The sequence below is a fragment of the Primulina eburnea genome, chromosome 10 (genome assembly GCF_022965805.1).
Source record: "Primulina eburnea isolate SZY01 chromosome 10, ASM2296580v1, whole genome shotgun sequence".
Lineage (NCBI taxonomy): Eukaryota > Viridiplantae > Streptophyta > Magnoliopsida > Lamiales > Gesneriaceae > Primulina > Primulina eburnea.
Window position 1 is genome coordinate 15950833 of NC_133110.1, and position 17736 is coordinate 15968568.

At 35.3% G+C, this 17736-nt stretch overlaps 1 protein-coding gene across 1 annotated transcript; it reads left to right on the forward strand.

Moving 5' to 3' along the window:
- The first annotated feature begins 11265 nt into the window (after positions 1-11265).
- LOC140803154 (galacturonosyltransferase 8-like) lies at positions 11266-14141 on the forward strand. The gene is made up of 3 exons (XM_073158863.1): positions 11266-11598; positions 11951-13204; positions 13570-14141. The coding sequence occupies exons 1-3, from the start codon at positions 11419-11421 to the stop codon at positions 13843-13845; spliced, it is 1710 nt and encodes a 569-aa protein (XP_073014964.1). The 5' UTR covers positions 11266-11418; the 3' UTR covers positions 13846-14141.
- The last annotated feature ends 3595 nt before the right edge of the window (positions 14142-17736 follow it).

A 17736-nucleotide genomic window follows, 5' to 3' on the forward strand; every position in this document is an offset into this window, starting at 1 on the left:
TCATATATTTCAAAGAAAGATGGATAATCTTTTTAAAGATTATTTTAAATTTATGTTTGTCTATATTGATGATGTTTTAATAGCATCTAAAAATATAGAAGAACGTGTAAAGCATTTAGAAATATTTTCTAATGTTTGCAAACAAGAAGGACTGGTTTTTATCTGAAAAGAAAGCAGTCATTGCCACAAGAAAGATAGAATTTCTAGGAATAGAAATCGATGAGTTTGGAATAATTTTGCAAGATCATATTGTAGAAAAAGTGCAAAATTTTCCAAACGAGTTTAAAGAAAAGAAGCAACTTCAAAGTTTTCTGGGAGTTGTTAATTTTGATGAGATGTTTATTAAAAACCTAGCAAAACACAGGAAAGTGTTTAGTCTATTATTGAAAAAAGATGCAATATTTATATGGACAAAAGAACACAAAGAAGTACTTGTCTATTTGAAGAAGATTTGTAATAATCTTCCAAAAATAGTTATTCCCCAAGATAAAGATGATTTGGTATTGTATACTGATGCCAGTCATCATTGGTGGGCTGTAGTACTTACCAAGCTCATACCCGATGGAGAACAACCATGCAGGTATTGTAGCGGTTTATTCTCCGATGCAGAAGTCATAAGATGGCATATCAACGAGAAAGAATTTTATGCAGTAAAACGGGCTTTTGAAAAATGGTCATTGTTTTTACTTGCAAAGAAATTCACTTTGAAAGTGGATAACACACAGGTGAAAGCTTTATTAAGAAATAGAATTGAATATAAACCTGAGAAGGCCATATTAATAAGATGACAAGCCTTATTTCAAAAATATATTTTTGATATTGTGATAATAAAATCTCATAAAAATATTCTTGCAGATTTTTTAATCAGAGATGGACAGCGGTGATATCTATGCCATCATAAATATGCAGAGGCATTTGAGAGGAACACCTTGAAATGCTTCAAAACGAGTTTAACAAGCTGGTCTTAAACGCAGAAGTTGCTGGAAGACTACAACAAGCCGATAAGAGAGTTGTCTCTGATCGAATTACAAGATGTTTACAGGCTCATACTCAGTTATGGTCTGTAACACAAAGGCCTATCCTCCAATGCATTGAAAAGCCATTGGTTTCCCAAATGGATAGTTTTCGAGTACAGGACTCTATACCTGGAGTAGGGGATTCAAATACCACTAGCACAAGTGTTAATTCGGGATCATCTCCAGATGAGTCGACTGAAACAAAAATTGAGACTCCTGATCCTTATCTTGAGTCCTCAAGTCAACCTTTCACCTAGGGGATTGAAGAGAGAGAGATCAACCTTAAACCTCGTATTGACCAGGACAAATCTAAGGTTGGTACTAATGAAATTGCAATTTCTCCATTTCAGGTTTACCAACAAAACTAGGAGAAATTAAAAACCAGAGTTGACATTAACCCAGCTACCAATATGGTTGATGTTTCAGGGAAATATCTTAGGGTATGGATGAAACATAATTCATATCCTAAGGAGGTCAAAGCATGGTATGAATTTGGGCTCTTGCCTCAGTTTATAACACATCACCCAGCTTCCCAGAAATTTCAGGACAGCCTAAATGGATTCAGGAAGCTGTTCATGAAACTTGGGCGAATAACGATTATTTGTCCATAAGAGATGTTTTGGAGCTATACGTTTTCAGTGCAACACACCAGAACCAGAAGGGAAAGGCTCACACGAAGCCTTTCATTTCATCAAGTTAAGGAGGCTAGATACAAATATCCAGAAATTTATCAAGGACCCTCCGACAAAAGAAACACCCCTGGTTGCTTCAATAACTGAAGACGATATTTCAACCAGAAGAGCATGGGGTTTATGGGTCTGTCTCACTGAGATGGACAAAGTCAAGTTTCCATGTAAGTTTTACCAAAATTCTTTAAATGGATCATTCCTGTTAAATACCATGACAGGAAAAACTACAAGTTTTGCAGAAGAAATATTTGAAAAGAAAAAAAATCTTCTGTGGAACAGCAAGCTACCGGCAAATAAAGAGACTCGTCGGAAATTCTGTAATATGGCACATATAGGAAGATGGTCAGAAAACATATGTCCTGAATGCCAGAATCAGAAGGAACCATAAATTGGCAAGGGTTTCAAACCTCGAGCAGACAAGAAGCATCTTGTAGAAACAGGACCAAGTGCGGAAGGACCACAAGCACGTTTTTCTCGGGGGTACAGAAAGCCAAAGATTCCCCGACAAAGCTAAAATAAACATGTGATCATCCCACTCAGGAAAAGAAGGACCACCATATGAAAAAAACATGTGAGTGGAATTCAATGACCACCAAGGGTGGTAAATAACACAAGGACCATTGAAAATGAGTGATAAAAGACGAAAAAACAATGGATACTTTATTTGAAAAAAGAATCCAATAAAGTAAACAAGAAAACTGAACCCAAAAGTTCATACTATAAATAAGAGTAAAAGGAAGCCAGTAAAACACACAAGAAAAGAAACCTAAAGAAAATGTATTCCACATATCTGAAGGTTTTAAAAAAAAAAGGATCAATTACAAGAGAAAAGAGATGAAAGCTCTTAGTGAGCTAGTAAAACATTTCCAAGAAGAAGGAAATGAGATTACAGCGGATCTCTTACGGACTCAAAAGGGGGAGTTGAAAGAAGACGAGAAGTTGATTTCTAGATTGATAATCTAGAAAAAGACATTTCAAGAAAGGACCACTCAACCACTACATGGTCCCCAGGCAAGCTGTAAAAGCTTATCAAGATTTGGAATCCGAGTTTCAAATCCGAGAAAGCCTTCTATAAATAATGAAGGAAGGAAGAAGTGAAGATCATCGAACATTTTCCTTATTTATTTCAAACAAATTGTAATATTTATCTTTCTAGTTTATGAGTTTTTCAAATTCGGCTACTATAAGTAGCTAAACAAGTTTCTCTTCCTCTACAGGAGGTTTCAATGTAATAATAAAAGTTTGTGTTTAAATAAAGAGATCTTTGCTCTTAGCCCCTCTCATGTATTATTTTCAAAATTTTATCTTCTACTATACACCCTAAGGTAGGAAACGAATTAGGGTTGTGCCAAGTTCTGGTGAAGGAATCTGCGTCGGTAACCATCGGTTGCGATCGCGTGGTTGGACTTTGAGGAGCAGTTCGTAAAATACAGTGGATATAACCCGGTGGCACTCCAGTCAAAGAGGTATAAGATTTAATTTATTTTACGAAAGCATGATGGGTCGATATTTAAAAAGAAAATCATTTAATTTAAAATATGGTTAAAGAGTATTTTAGGAAGTAAGAAGAAGCAAGGAGTGGAAAGAAAGATTATGGTCAAAAGGGTACTGAATAAAAATTTTCCCAAAAAACTAATGCAAACTGAATTTAATTCTCTATTTTTATTTTTTATTTATCTAAATGCTATTGCAACACCCACTAATAAAGAGTAATGATTATTCTAATTTTAATGAATTTTTTTTAAACCAAAAAAATTCCATTAAAAAAATAAATAAAATTATGTACAAACTCACACTGGGCCGAGGTTCAAATCAAACAAAATATTAATGAAATTTCTTGATTTGAGCAAATATCTTATGTTATTTTCTTCCCCAAAAACGTTCATTAATATATATCCATTGTTACAAAACGGCATGATTAGGGAAAGAATTTAGAATACAAAGATTTAAAAATTATACATATAACTTCGATTAATTATTTTTTCAGTAAAATTGATGATATAAACTAAAAGTTCTAGACTTGATAACACGTTTTATGGTATCTTTAGCTTGTTCTTCCATATAAACTAAAAGTGCTAGGTTTTCCTATTCTATCTTCCTCGAAGTCTTCTTGCATGGAGGATTGATAAATGTTTTGAAACCCCCATTTCTTAGTCTCAAAAACAGTCTTACGTTGTAAGAACCATCACCATTTATTCTCGGGTCTCTATTCTTGCGTATCCCTGGGTCTCAAATCGTGAGTATGGAGAAAACGTCTCCAAGAGTCATTCGTGATAACACATATAGATCTCTTATATTTATATTAATTATTATAGTACTATTTTCTCGCACCCAAATACAACGGGGGTTTAAAATTTTCAGAGAATTTTTTATTCGACAATCAAAATTCTTGTGTCTTACAATAGGGTATTTAGTTTAATTACCCTTGGCGTTCAAAATGTTTGGCTCCAAACTATTTCACGATTAGTGGAGAAAATCCTTCTTGTTAGTTTCTAAAAACAATCAACTGGATCAATCATCTTCTTCAATTTTTCGAATTAGGTCCACAATTGAAGACGGTGATTTTTTCCTCCAACTTGCACTAGAAAAAAATTTACGCTGGGATATGAACTCGCCGGAAGACGGTGGACATCATAAAGCATGTGCGTTGATGGAAGATCAAATGGACCGAGACCCTTTCCAATCAATATTGAAAAGTCTTCTTTTTATTCCCAATCAAAGTTGCTGTGACATGCATGATTCCTAATCATCAATTGGCCCAAACTTTTAATTCTCCGCGGATTGATATGTTTTTCGAATAAAAATTTTGGCCGAAAATTTATTTCTTCCATTCAAACTGTAACAATTTTTATTTTTTCAATTAAATAGGTGTTATTGGACCTAATTTACCTAAGATTAGTAGGCCCAATTGCTCATAAAAATAAAGGCCCAAAATCCAAGCCCATTAACATTCGAATTTTAAATCTATAAAATAGAAATCCTAGGGTTTTTCTAAGCACTTTTAGCCGAAATCACATACACACAATACACACAAAAATTCAAAAACTTGAGGAGGAGAAAAAAAAAGCATTCTTCCTCGTCCGTTCGTCCTTCTTCGTGCCCCACGCCAACTATCGTATATTCGAACGTTCTAAAATGCAAAGGAACGTTTCTAAACCCCTTTAAAGCATCATTCAAACCATAGTATGCTTGTTTTGTTTGTCTTTGCATGAAAAATATTTATGCACGATTCGTTAAACGATAGAACAAATATTTCCAACGTTTTGATGATTTTATGCTTATTTGAAAAAACGTTATTATTTCCAAGGGTTAGGCTGCCAACATAGGATGTTTAATGGGTGGAACATGGATGATTTAAGGTGGAAACAAGGGCTGGAGTTGAGCTTGGCTAGGAGGAACACGCCTAGGGTTTCGTATGGTTCCTACATGAAGAAGCAATCGGCTAGCTTGCACTGCTATGTGTGGCTCAGCCAGGTCTGGGCTGGATGTGGTCAATGGCTGGGAAGAGTCCTAGCACGGCTAGGACTCTAGTATAGCAGCTAGGGAATGGTCCTCATGAAATAGGACTCTCCCCATACACGCACAAGGGAGGCTGCAGCTAGGGTGGCTCGTGGCTTGGTTGGGGGCTTACTAGGGTTGGTATAGTAGGGTCTATGGAAGATGGCTATGGGTCAGGTCAGGGCTTGGTGCAGCCATGGTCGATGGTGGCTCGAGTAGCTAGGAGGAAGGCCACGACGTGGAAAATAAGGGAATAGGGCGCGCTTGCGGCAGCGGATTGGGCTGGTTCGGTGCTAGTCTAGGCTAGGTCGGTTAGGGTCTAGGAGAGGCTGGGAATGGTCTGGTCAATGATGGCTCGGTGGTGGCTCGAGGGAATCGAGCCATGGCTTGATATATAGAAGAGCTAGGGTTATCATCTTGTCAGTATTAGGTCTAAGGTTGATCTTTCCCTCTTCAATCCTCGAAGGTGAAGGGTTGACTTGAGGAATTGTGATAAGGATCTGGAGTCTCAATTTTTGTTTCAGCCGACTCATCTGGAGATGATCCCGACTTAACACTTGTGCTAGGGGTATTTGAATTTACTACTCTAGGTATAGAGTCCTATACTCGAAAATTCTCTATTTGGGAAACCAGTGGCTTCTCAGTGCCTTGGAGGATAGGCCTTTGTATTACAGACCATAACTGGTATAAGCCTGTAAACATCCTGTGATTCGATCAGAGACAACTCTCTTTTCGGCTTTTTGTAGTATTCCCGCAACTTCTGCGTTTATGACCAGCTTGTAAACTCGTTTTGAAGCATTTAAAGGTGTTCCCTTAAATACCTCTGTATCTTGATGATGAAATCGATATCACCGCTGTCCATCTCTTGTTAAAAAATCTGCAAGAGTATTTTCATGAGATTTAATTATTACAATATCAAAAATATAATTTTGACATAGTGTTTGCCATCTTAATAATCTAGCCTTCTCTGGTTTAGACTCAATTCTATTCCTTAAGAAAATTTTTACCTGTGTATTATCAACTTTTAACATAAATTTCTCTGCAAGTAAAAATAATTGTCATTTTTCAAAAGCCCTTTTTATTGTATAAAATTCATTTTCATTGATATGTCATCTTATGGCTTCTGCATCTGAGAATAGTCCACCGCAATATCTGCATGGTTGTTCTCCATCTGGAGTGAGCTTTGTTAAGACTGTCGTCCACCAATAATCACTGACATCCGTATATAATGCCAAATCATTCTCATCTTGAGGAATAGCCATATTCGGAAGAATTTTACAAATATCCTTTAACTGGAAAAGTCTTTTTGTGTGTTCTTGTGTCCATATAAATATTGCATCTTTATTTAATAATTGACTAAACACCTTCATGTGTTTTGCTAAGTTTTTTATAAACATCCCAGCAAAATTAACAACTCTTATAAAACTCCGAAGTTGTTTTTTTTCTTCTAACTCATTTGGAAAATTTTGCACCTTTTCTACTATATGATCTTGCAAAATTATTCCAGACTCATAGATTTCTATTCCGAGGAATTCAATCTTTCTGGCGGCAATGACTGCTTTTTTTCTGATAGAACAAGTCCATCTTTTTTACAAACATCAGAGAAAATATCTAAATGCTTAATATGTTCTTTCATATTTTTAGATGCAATTAAAACATCATCAATATAAACAAACATAAATTCGAAATAATCTTTAAATAGATTATCCATCTTTCTTTGAAATATCTGTGGTGAATTAGTCAATCTCACTGGTAATACCTCCCAGATATAGTGTCCTTGTGTGGAGAAAGCTGTGAATTTCTTGTTTTCTTCCTCCGTTCAAATCTGATAAAATCCATACTTACAATCGAACTTTGAGAATATCTTTGCATTGCGTATGCAATTGATTAGATGTTTTCTGCTAGGTATAAAATACCCATCAAACTCCAAAATCTTATTAATATCTTGGTAATTAATAATTAGTCTGGGTTTATTCCTTTTTATTTCACCATGATTTAACAGGAATCCGGGCTGCTGTATGGTGAAATTTCTGCTTTTTTTAAACCAATGTCCAAATGTTCTTTGATTATAATCTGCATATCCCTTTGATCAATGATATTAATTGGGATAGTCTTACAACGGACCAATTCATATTATTTGTCTTCCTTAATTTTAAGGCAAGATTTGAGTTGATTTTTATCCCACCATGCCAAGGGATTTTATTGTAATTTTCTTTGATTTTTTTCTTGACATCTTCCAATGATACCTTAGATTCAAACTATACATCATTCTTATGTAGAGCCATCTTGAGGCATTCTATTTCTTCTTGTTGGATTTCTTTATCTGCTCTTAATTGGAGCATTATTTCTCCAAACCGTCTAGAATTTTTCATTTTTGGGTTTAGAAGTTTTCCTTCATCACCACGCTTGCTGCGAAACAGTATTGGAAATTTTCTGTAAAATGTCTCTCGTAGTCTCTGGACTATAATTTTGTGATCACAAGATATTGTAAACACTAATCTTCTAGTCTCATTTTCTTGAGTATAGGAGTTGAACATTTGTAGGAAATTATTTCCTAGCAGAATGTCAGCTCCGGTATCATGAAAATAAATTGGTGGTGTTTTTACCTTGTACCAAGGTGTTCGTCCAGCACCGCCAATTACGATTTATGTCATCTTAATCCCCTTACATAAGATTAAGATTCTTCTGGAAAGATCTCTTACAGCAATATTTGGTAATTCTTCTTCCAAATTATTTGGAAAAACTCCTCTTTTTGTTGTACAGATTCCGGCTCCTGAATCAATATAAGCAGCAAAATATTCTACCTTATATTGTTCGTACAACATTCCTACTGGATTGTATCGAGAATGGGCTTGTGGTCATTGGATTTTCCACATCTTATCATCTGCCATAAACTCCATTCTATACTCTAGACGTTTCCAATATTTGTGTTCCTCGAGAAACTCTAGTCCAAGAACCAGTCGATTTGATTCTTTCCCTGGAATTCCTTTGATAAGACTTCCAATTCTCCGATATTGATCATTCCTTTGTAAGTTTCCATCATAGGTTGTTCCAAATAGTATATGGTATTACAAAGAAATTGATTCTTTTGTTTCGCAATATCAAATACTATTTCTACTTCCTTCAACCCTTCTGGGCATCTAAGCTTTCCTAGAGTGGAAAATCTTTTCGGCTCCTGTTGGGTTTCTTGGACATGTACTTTTCCCCAACTGTAACTTGTAATTCTATCTCCCTGAAGATAGTCTCCTTGATTCCAATATAAGACTTTGATTCTTTTGTAAAATCGGTTTGTCTTGTATTTGGATATCTATTTCCTGTATTAAAGGAAACTCAACTCTTTCTGGATAAATTGCCTGAGCAACTTTTCCCAATATCTTAGGTATTTCAATAAACTTATTTCTAATAAACAACTCTGAATGATGTGTATTTGATAGAGTGTATGAAATTTGATAGGTAATAGAATATGGTCTATTACCTTTTTTCATCAGCCTTTTTTCCTTGAAATTTTGGTGCAATGTCAAGGCTCGACTGAAATCTCGATCTGCCAGGTTGTAGGCAATTCTCGAGTAAATTACTCCTACAATATTTCCTGCGCATAGTTTCCTGAGATAGTTCCCAGTACCGAATCTTAAAGGTTTCCTATACTTTTATCGCATATAGCAATATCAATGGGTGAATCTATTCCTTCTGTGAAAGTAGCTTTTATTATAATTTGGATTGCTCCGATATGAATCCAGGACATAGTCCTTGCTACTTCTATTTTGAGTTTTTGTAATTCTTCTTTAATTTCTTCAGAAGGAATTAATTGCATCTCCATTCTATTTCCTGTAAGTTCCATCGGGATTGTCATGTCCCTTCTAGAAACTTTATAGATTAGATGATGCTTTCTATTTCATAGGCCAATACTTCCTAAGAACTTTTCAATTTGTCCTGCAGAGAATTCTTGATATCTCTATACACTAGGATTTTCTCTCATGATCCTTTGGACCATGTTATGAGATATTGTTATCTGGCTAAAGAACCCAGAAAAATCTTCATGTGTTTTGTGTCGAAACACCTCGTCTTTAGTCAGATTCCGATTCTATTCCATCAGATTCTCCCTGACTCAAGACTTCTTCTTCTTCTTCATATATACTTTCATCTGAGGCAATATCCTCAAACTGTATACCTGAATAAGATCTTGGTAATAAACTGCTTCTTCAATATCCGGGGTTGGATCGAAGCGTTTAATACCTCTTTTTTCATTTTCTGGACAATCGGTTGAGATATGATCTCTTGCTCCACATGTCTAGCAATTACAATCTTTAAAACTTTCATTAGCTCGTATATAAGCTCTTCTAAAACTTTTCCTCTTATGCTTCTGTGGTTTACTTCCAATAATCATAGGAAGATTATTTTCCTTACAACACAAAGGTGTATGTTTGTTAATACCCCTTAGCCGTTTGTAATTCTTTTTTAATGCTGTCAAATTGTACCATTCTGCCAATTTTCGTTTAAGGAAAGAGGCTCTTCGTGCCAATGTATTTGGATTGCCAGGAAAATATTCCCTAATTAACATCTCTCTCCAGAGACTTGGCATCTTGGCGAAGAAGAGCTGCATTGCTATGTCTTCTTCGACTCCTGAATTCCATCTATATTTAGTGAATAACATAATGTATTCATCCACGAAACATATATCATGTAATTCAAGATTATACAGAGCTTGAGTATATTTCTTTTTCTTCTCTGTATCTTGACTGTTAAAATAGTCTACCCCTATAAATTGAGCTTTAAAAAGGGTAGCCATTCTTCCGGCTATCTCGCTATGAGATTCTCCGGCTAAGACTGATTCTTTGGTTTCTATCGAAGTCATGTACCAAGAAATTTTAACTGATCTCATAAGACTCATTTCCAGAAGTTTAATAAATCATTCTCTATTGAGATCAAGCGTTCCTGATGTGATTCTCATAGCTGATGTCCAATCATCTATGAGATCTTCTCTATTTTTGAAATCTAATACATCTAGGTTAAGCGTAACCCCATATAGATGTATTGGTTCTAAAACATATTTCCCATAGGATTTTTGGTGCAAAGGAATTTGACTCTTCATTGACCTTGTTCCCGCTGGGTGTGCTTCTCCACCATTGTAAAAGTCTGATTGGGATTCTCCCATATTTATATTCTGATATCTCACACTTTCTCTTGGTGTTTCTAGCGAAGATGACCTGGTTATGTAGGTTGTTCACCTCCCTGAAACCACGAGGATCAACTTCTCATTCCCGTTTCTAAATATTAATGTTGTATGATATGAGCAGGTTTGTAGATTTTCTCAAACCAAAACTTATTAGTGATAATATTAATATCAATATCAATATTATATTATTATTATTATTATTATTATTATTTAAATAAGAGATCCGTCTCACAAAATATGACTTGTGCCACCGTCTTACACAAATTTTTGCCTAATTATTAATAATTGAATAGTCTCGTAACAACCATGATTTTTTAAATTCATTTTAGCATTTTCAATTAATATGTAAGCTATGATATTTTTATACAAAATTATATTCACACAATACTATATAATATTCTTTTCACGTGTATATTATCAATTTAAAAACAAGGTTACATGTTAATCAATTAATGTATTTAAAAATTTACAAGCATGCATACAAACCCACATATATACACATTAAGGATTAAATGATTTAACTTTTAAATACGTAAATTTATTTATTAATATAAATATTGAAAATACCTTCAAAATGAATATGTCATATGTGTCGATTAATCATTGATTCGAAGAAATTAATAAAAAAATAATATGTTATAATTAAATACAAATTTATAAAATTCTATAAAAAAAAAATTCACAAAAATCTATAAAAATCTTACAGAAAAGTCTATATAAATCTATTTATAAATCTGTGAGATTCTGTAAAATTCAATAAAAATATATTAAATACATAAAAATCTAGAATTTAAAATAGTTATTAAAAGTCATCGAAACTATGAAGTAAACACACTCTACTTATTGTTTTATCAAATGACATAAACAAATAATAAAAAAATAAAATAAAAATATCATTACCATCTCAAAACTCAGTAATAAATCACTTATTTCAATAGGAAATACAACACATCGGGAAATCTGTTGCCCATCGTCTCAAATCTCATCTCCTTATTCTCACTACACAACCCAACAATATGTTTTGACGGTGTTCAGATAGGAAATGGCGATCATTTCGGCTCGTAGTGGCAAGAGTACGATGTCGGATCGGGCTATCGGCTATTCGTTTTGGGCCTCCGCTCTCACTTTCAAATTTCTCGCCGGTTCTGTTGCAATCGCGGCCTCGCTGTTCATCGCACTCTCGTTTCTCCTCAGTTCCTCAAATGCCGCCGATCTCAGCTTGGTATGTTCGATTTCTCTTTTCTGTGTAAATTTCGTTCAGTTGTTCTTATGTACAGTTTAATTGTGGTCAGCCTAGTGTGCGTGATGCAGATGAGCATTCTCTGACTGATCCTTATTGCTATTCTGAATGTGAAAGCTTGGCTTTCCCGGTTTTTGTGTCGGTTATGCTACAGTTATTATAATTAGGTGATCCCTGATTGGCTATATGGCAGTCCTTTCGCTGTAATCAAGACCATTTTTGCTTTATTTTTCGACTGATAATTCATCAAAATCTGCTCGTTCTCAGTTCAGTTTCTTCCAATTGACACATTGATCGCGTGACTGAGTTTTGCGTTTTCTGTCTAATAATTTAGGGTTTACCTTATGATTCCTACGGATCCAAGTTGCCTTCCCTCAGAAGATCAATTTTAGCCTTAAAGTCAGATCCCTTGAAGCCACGGCTGGATCAGATCAGGAAACAAGCTGAGGATCACCGAGGTTTAGCTTTAGCTTATGCTTCCTATGCGAGGAAACTCAAGCTCGAGAATTCAAAGATCGTAAGGATTTTTGCAGATCTCTCTAGGAATTACTCCGATCTGATCTCGAAACCATCATATCGAACTCTTTTTGATTCGGATGCCAATTCAATCAATGAGCCGGTTTTGAGGCATTATGAGAAGGAGGTGAAGGAAAGAATTAAGCTTACACGGCAATTGATTGCCGAGGCAAAAGAATCTTTTGATAATCAATTGAAAATCCACAAGTTGAAAGATACCATCTTTGGGTTGAATGAACAGCTGACAAAAGCAAAAAAGCAAGGTGCTTTTTCAAGCTTGATTGCTGCCAAGTCGATCCCCAAGAGCTTGCACTGCTTAGCTTTAAGGTTGATGGAAGAACGAATTGCACATCCTGAGAAGTACACGGATGAGGGAAACCCTCCCGAGCCAGAGATTGAGGATCCGAAGCTTTACCACTATGCAATTTTCTCCGATAATGTGATTGCTGCTTCTGTTGTGGTGAACTCAGCTGTAAAAAACACGAAAGAGCCATGGAAGCATGTGTTTCATGTCGTGACTGATAAAATGAATCTTGGGGCCATGCAAGTGATGTTCAAGATGAGAGATTACAGTGGTGCTCACATTGAAGTGAAGGCCGTAGAAGATTATAAATTCCTAAATTCTACTTATGTGCCGGTTCTAAAACAGCTCGAGTCTTCCAAGTTACAACAGTTTTACTTTGAGAATAAGCTTGAGAATGCCACAAAGGATACAACAAATATGAAGTTTAGGAACCCAAAGTATCTGTCAATCTTGAATCATCTTCGGTTCTATTTGCCAGAAATGTACCCAAAGTTGCACAAGATTTTATTCTTGGATGATGACATAGTTGTTCAAAGGGATTTGACTGGTCTTTGGAAAATTGATATGGATGGGAAGGTGAATGGTGCAGTGGAGACATGTTTTGGATCATTTCACCGTTATGCGCAATATATGAATTTCTCTCACCCTCTTATCAAAGCTAAGTTTAGTCCTAAGGCATGTGCATGGGCTTATGGGATGAATTTCTTTGATTTGGATGCATGGAGAAAGGAGAAGTGCACTGAAGAGTACCACTATTGGCAGAATCTGGTTAGAATAAATGCTCACATTATTAGAATATAATGACCTTTTATTGGGTTATTCCAAATGATTATAGTTCTCACACCAGGTTTTTTTTTCATCCAACCATAACATGCAATTTTTGGTACTTAAATTTGTCTAACATGATTTCATTAATACATAAATATATATATGTGTGTGTTTATATATATATATATATATATATAACCTGAACTTTTTAATTTCAAGGTTCATTAAACTTTTTGTGGCTACTTTTTAAATTTACATCTAGGGGGAAGTAGAGTTGGTTTATATAAGCACAAGTTTATCTAATTTGTATGTTTTAAATGCCTAATTTCTTGCGAATATGACTTCATATACTCAATCTTTTGCAGAATGAAAATCGAACATTGTGGAAATTAGGAACATTGCCTCCAGGTCTTATCACGTACTACTCCACAACGAAGCCTCTAGACAAGTCTTGGCATGTTTTGGGGCTTGGATATAATCCAAGCATAAGCTGGGATGAGATCAACAATGCTGCAGTTGTACACTTCAATGGAAATATGAAGCCATGGCTTGACATTGCAATTTCTCAGTTCCGTCCACTATGGACGAAGTATGTCGATTATGAAAATGAGTATGTGAAGACATGCAATTTTGGCCTATGAGTAAATGCTCATTGTTGAAACTGTGCTCACATGGTAAGCCAAGTTAGTTCTGCAAGAACCTTTGAGGCTCTGAATTCTCCTTACACGTAAATTTTATAAGCAGTAGTTATGAAGTTTAAAACAACTTATTATTTAAGTTTAAAACTTTCATCCGTCCTGTTATTGTTTATGTGTTCATTATTATTTCGCAGTTGCTAAAAGCTGATCATATAAATTGTCATTTTACACGAACAAATTGATTCTCTTGGAAAGTTAAGTATTATTTGGCTAGGTATGATGCTTAGATGTTACCTACAGGCCTTGCGTAATGCTTCTGATGTTTGTGAGATACTTGTTTTCCATAGTTTCTGCAAGTATTTATTTTGTTCTTTTTTTTTTGTTAAGTTTATAGCGTTGTACCAAGAGTCACTGGTATACATTTTCAACTAGCTCCAAACTAATTCAGACGAGCACACATATATATGAATGGATGTATGACAAATTTATGATCAAAGAGAAACATCCCTGAGTAAGAACATTTGAAAGAGTTGTAATGAATATGATCGAGTTAGCTTTAAATGGTGATCTCCAATTCAATATAGAAAAGGATGAATAGTGGAAATAAAAAATAAGATTATGGTTGAACATTTTGAAATTGATCTCAAAAGTAGTTCCAAGTTAAAAGGAGATGGATTTAGTTGATTGCCAGAAAATTAGAGACTTGATATTAAGAATTACATGGAATTATTCCTATTTATGTACTCAATGTTTGGGGTGATGTTTCAAATTCCTCAACTCTTAACAATCTCTCATTTCAATTCTCTCCCATGTGTATTGGCTGCCTAATATTTTGTTTATTTTTTCTCTTGTTTCCTTTTAGCTCGCGATGGTTTGATTCTGGTGGTAGAACCTGTGGTTAAATTATAAATATTGAAGGGCTGTCTCATTTTTGCAACATTTTGATATCATTTCTTTCAGTTTACTACAACACTGAAAGATTTAAATTACTGTGTTTTGATTAAAAAAATAAATAAATCTGAAAAATTTGTAACCAATGGTTTGAGATTTATTAAAATATTTGTTAGCCTATTTAATACGAACTTAACAGTGCGTGCTGAGAGGATCTGCTCGAATCTCAGAGAAAAAATAACATCAAATACAAGATTTCAAGCGTAGATCGATAGAGAATGCGTACGAGGGTATTGAGAAACTGACTTTTTGTTTTTTATTAAAAAAAAGTTCAACGAAAAAAATTCCTTTTTGTCTCTGCTACGTTTTCCCCTGTTTTTGGGAACGATAAAAAGAGTTTCATAGATCAAGCCAATTCCGTTGAAGTTGAAATACAGTGAAGAGACTTAAAGCTTTAGATTTAAAAGGAAACCTGAGAGTATAGTAATAATTATTATCATTGATGCAAAGTTACAAAAAAATCAGTGAGTTTGTTTCACAGTCAATTTTGTAAAAATATTTTCGACAAAAAAAACATTATTTTTTATTTCAAAAATATTAATTTTCACTACAGATATCATTGATGACGTCTTATGTAAGATCTACACTTTGCAATATAGAAATGATTATTCAATCCAAAACACTGTCCACTTTATTTTATATTAACGTACTTGTTATACTCCATCCCTGAACACGCGCGAGGACCTTCTCAAGAGTGTGAGAGAGCCTATGCATAACAATCGGGTTAGTGTTCTTGAATATGATATGAATTCTTCTATGCGTGAAAGACAAACACGAAGTTTGATTCAATTGCGCCCATAATTCAATGAACTAAAATAATTCTTGTAGTTTTGTCTCGAACTTTGAAATAAGTATATTGTGATATATATTCGCTCTTAAACTATGAAGTTTCGTAAAAAAAAAAGAAACGAAAATAACAATAAATCTCAAATGAACCTTCAATTAACTCAAGAAACGATAGACAAACGCCAGAAAACAATAAGCTTTGATAAGTTTGATTTGAGAAAACACACAAAATATAATCTATTGTATTTTCGAGTTTTATATCTATATAATGCAAAACGATAACAATCCGAAGTATCCTAGTAGAAAAGACTCTAAAAGAGACAACAAAATCTGTTATGCACGATGTCACATGCGGGTGGGCTGAACATATGCTCGGGTGCACGGAGCTTACTGAAGTTGCGTGTAGGTTGGTGCATACATGTGCGAGCAGGTGCATAGAATCGGCCACGGTTGCGTTGGTGGTCACGCTACAGTGCAATATGGGCGCGCAACTGCGTGACAGCTGTTGTCTCAGAGACTTGTTGTTGCGTTGCGTGCGCGATTGCGAGATAGGAACCCGCGGGTGCACAACTAGGATATTCCATGCTTGGTTGCTCGAGCTTAGTTCACGAAGTGTTGGCTCGAACTCCTTGAATTGCTTGAATATATTTGATGCTTCATTTTCAATCATTATCAAGCTAGTAAAATCGAGACAACAAAGTTTCTTGAAATTCTCTCCAAATATTAGCATTTAATGTCCAATCAGATTCGTATTATACTCATTTTCGTCAAAAATATATAACACAAAAACAAAGTATGTTAGTGTTATATCTAAATATAACTCAGAGGCCCATAATCAGAAGCCCAAACATTTTGGCCCAAGAAGAGTTGCAGTTCGGTCCAAGAAAGCACGATGACAGAAGTTGAGCCATGACCCAACGTGAGTGATCGTGGAATGTGGTTGAAACTTCAATGTGGAGCGTGGCAAAAGCAGCAGGAAGGATCAGATAGAATCTCCGGACAACAAAAAATACATCCAACAAAATCTACAGCAAAACTCTGCAGAATTCTCTCAATTCAATGTCTTTTTATTTCAATTTCCAACAGTCAAGTGTTTGAATTTTTACATATTTCTTCAACTTTCTTGTAAAATGATGATCAAGTTCATAGTAACATAATTATATTTGATGTTGTCAATGGATTCCCCCTGTAATTTTGTCATATTCCTCATTTTGTGTTTGCGTTTTTGAGCCATTTCGAAGGAATTAGAACTTATGACCGAATCGATACCTACAACGTTTGGTTAAAGGAGTCGGATCATTTCACATTTGGCACGATCACGTGCCTGGCACGCCCCGCAATTTTCGTGAGAAACAAATTGACACGCTCAGTGGAACCAAATGCCTCCAAAGCGTACTGAGAAGAATGAAGGAATTCCTCCATCACAGGGGAAAGGTCATCGCTCACAGGAAGAAGAAACTGATGCAGATGGAAGAACAGTTGAAATACTCGTTCACCAGTTCGAAGAAGAGGCTGTGAAGGAAGGAGTTGCAGTTTCCGGTGTCGATGGGGCTTCAACAAACTTCATGTTGACCATGGAAAAGAATATCCACAGTGATCTCAGATAAATGACCCAAGCTTTCGCTACTGTTAAGATGAAATTTGTGGCAGGAGTGAAAGAATGGAGGTAGTCTGCAAAAGGAAAGTTTTTTATATCAGAAAATGAGAAACTTCAAGAAGTTGACGCTAAAATATTTAAAGATCAAAGCCAAGGATCGAGGATTCCTCAAGTAGGTGAAAATCACCGCTTGGGAGAAGCACTGATTCTTGAATCTGCCAGGGAAGGAAGGTACACTCCTCCGCACAAAAGATACGAGGAATTGGGGTTGAAATATCAGAATTGTGGTAACAGTAGACAAATGACCGGTAATATATTCTCTGTGACGTCTCCTAACTTGCATCCAGTGATGTATGGTGATGGAGGAATGCGTGGGTATGCAGTACCAAATTCGGGGAATAACACTCGGGGGGCAATCTATCTTCCACACCAGGTATGACAAACTCCAGTGTTGGATTTTAACACGGTACGGGACGTTATTCAAGAGTTGTATGGCCCAGGAGTGATGCCAATCAACCGAACAGAGTTTCACAAACTGTATCCTGATATTGTTGATCGTG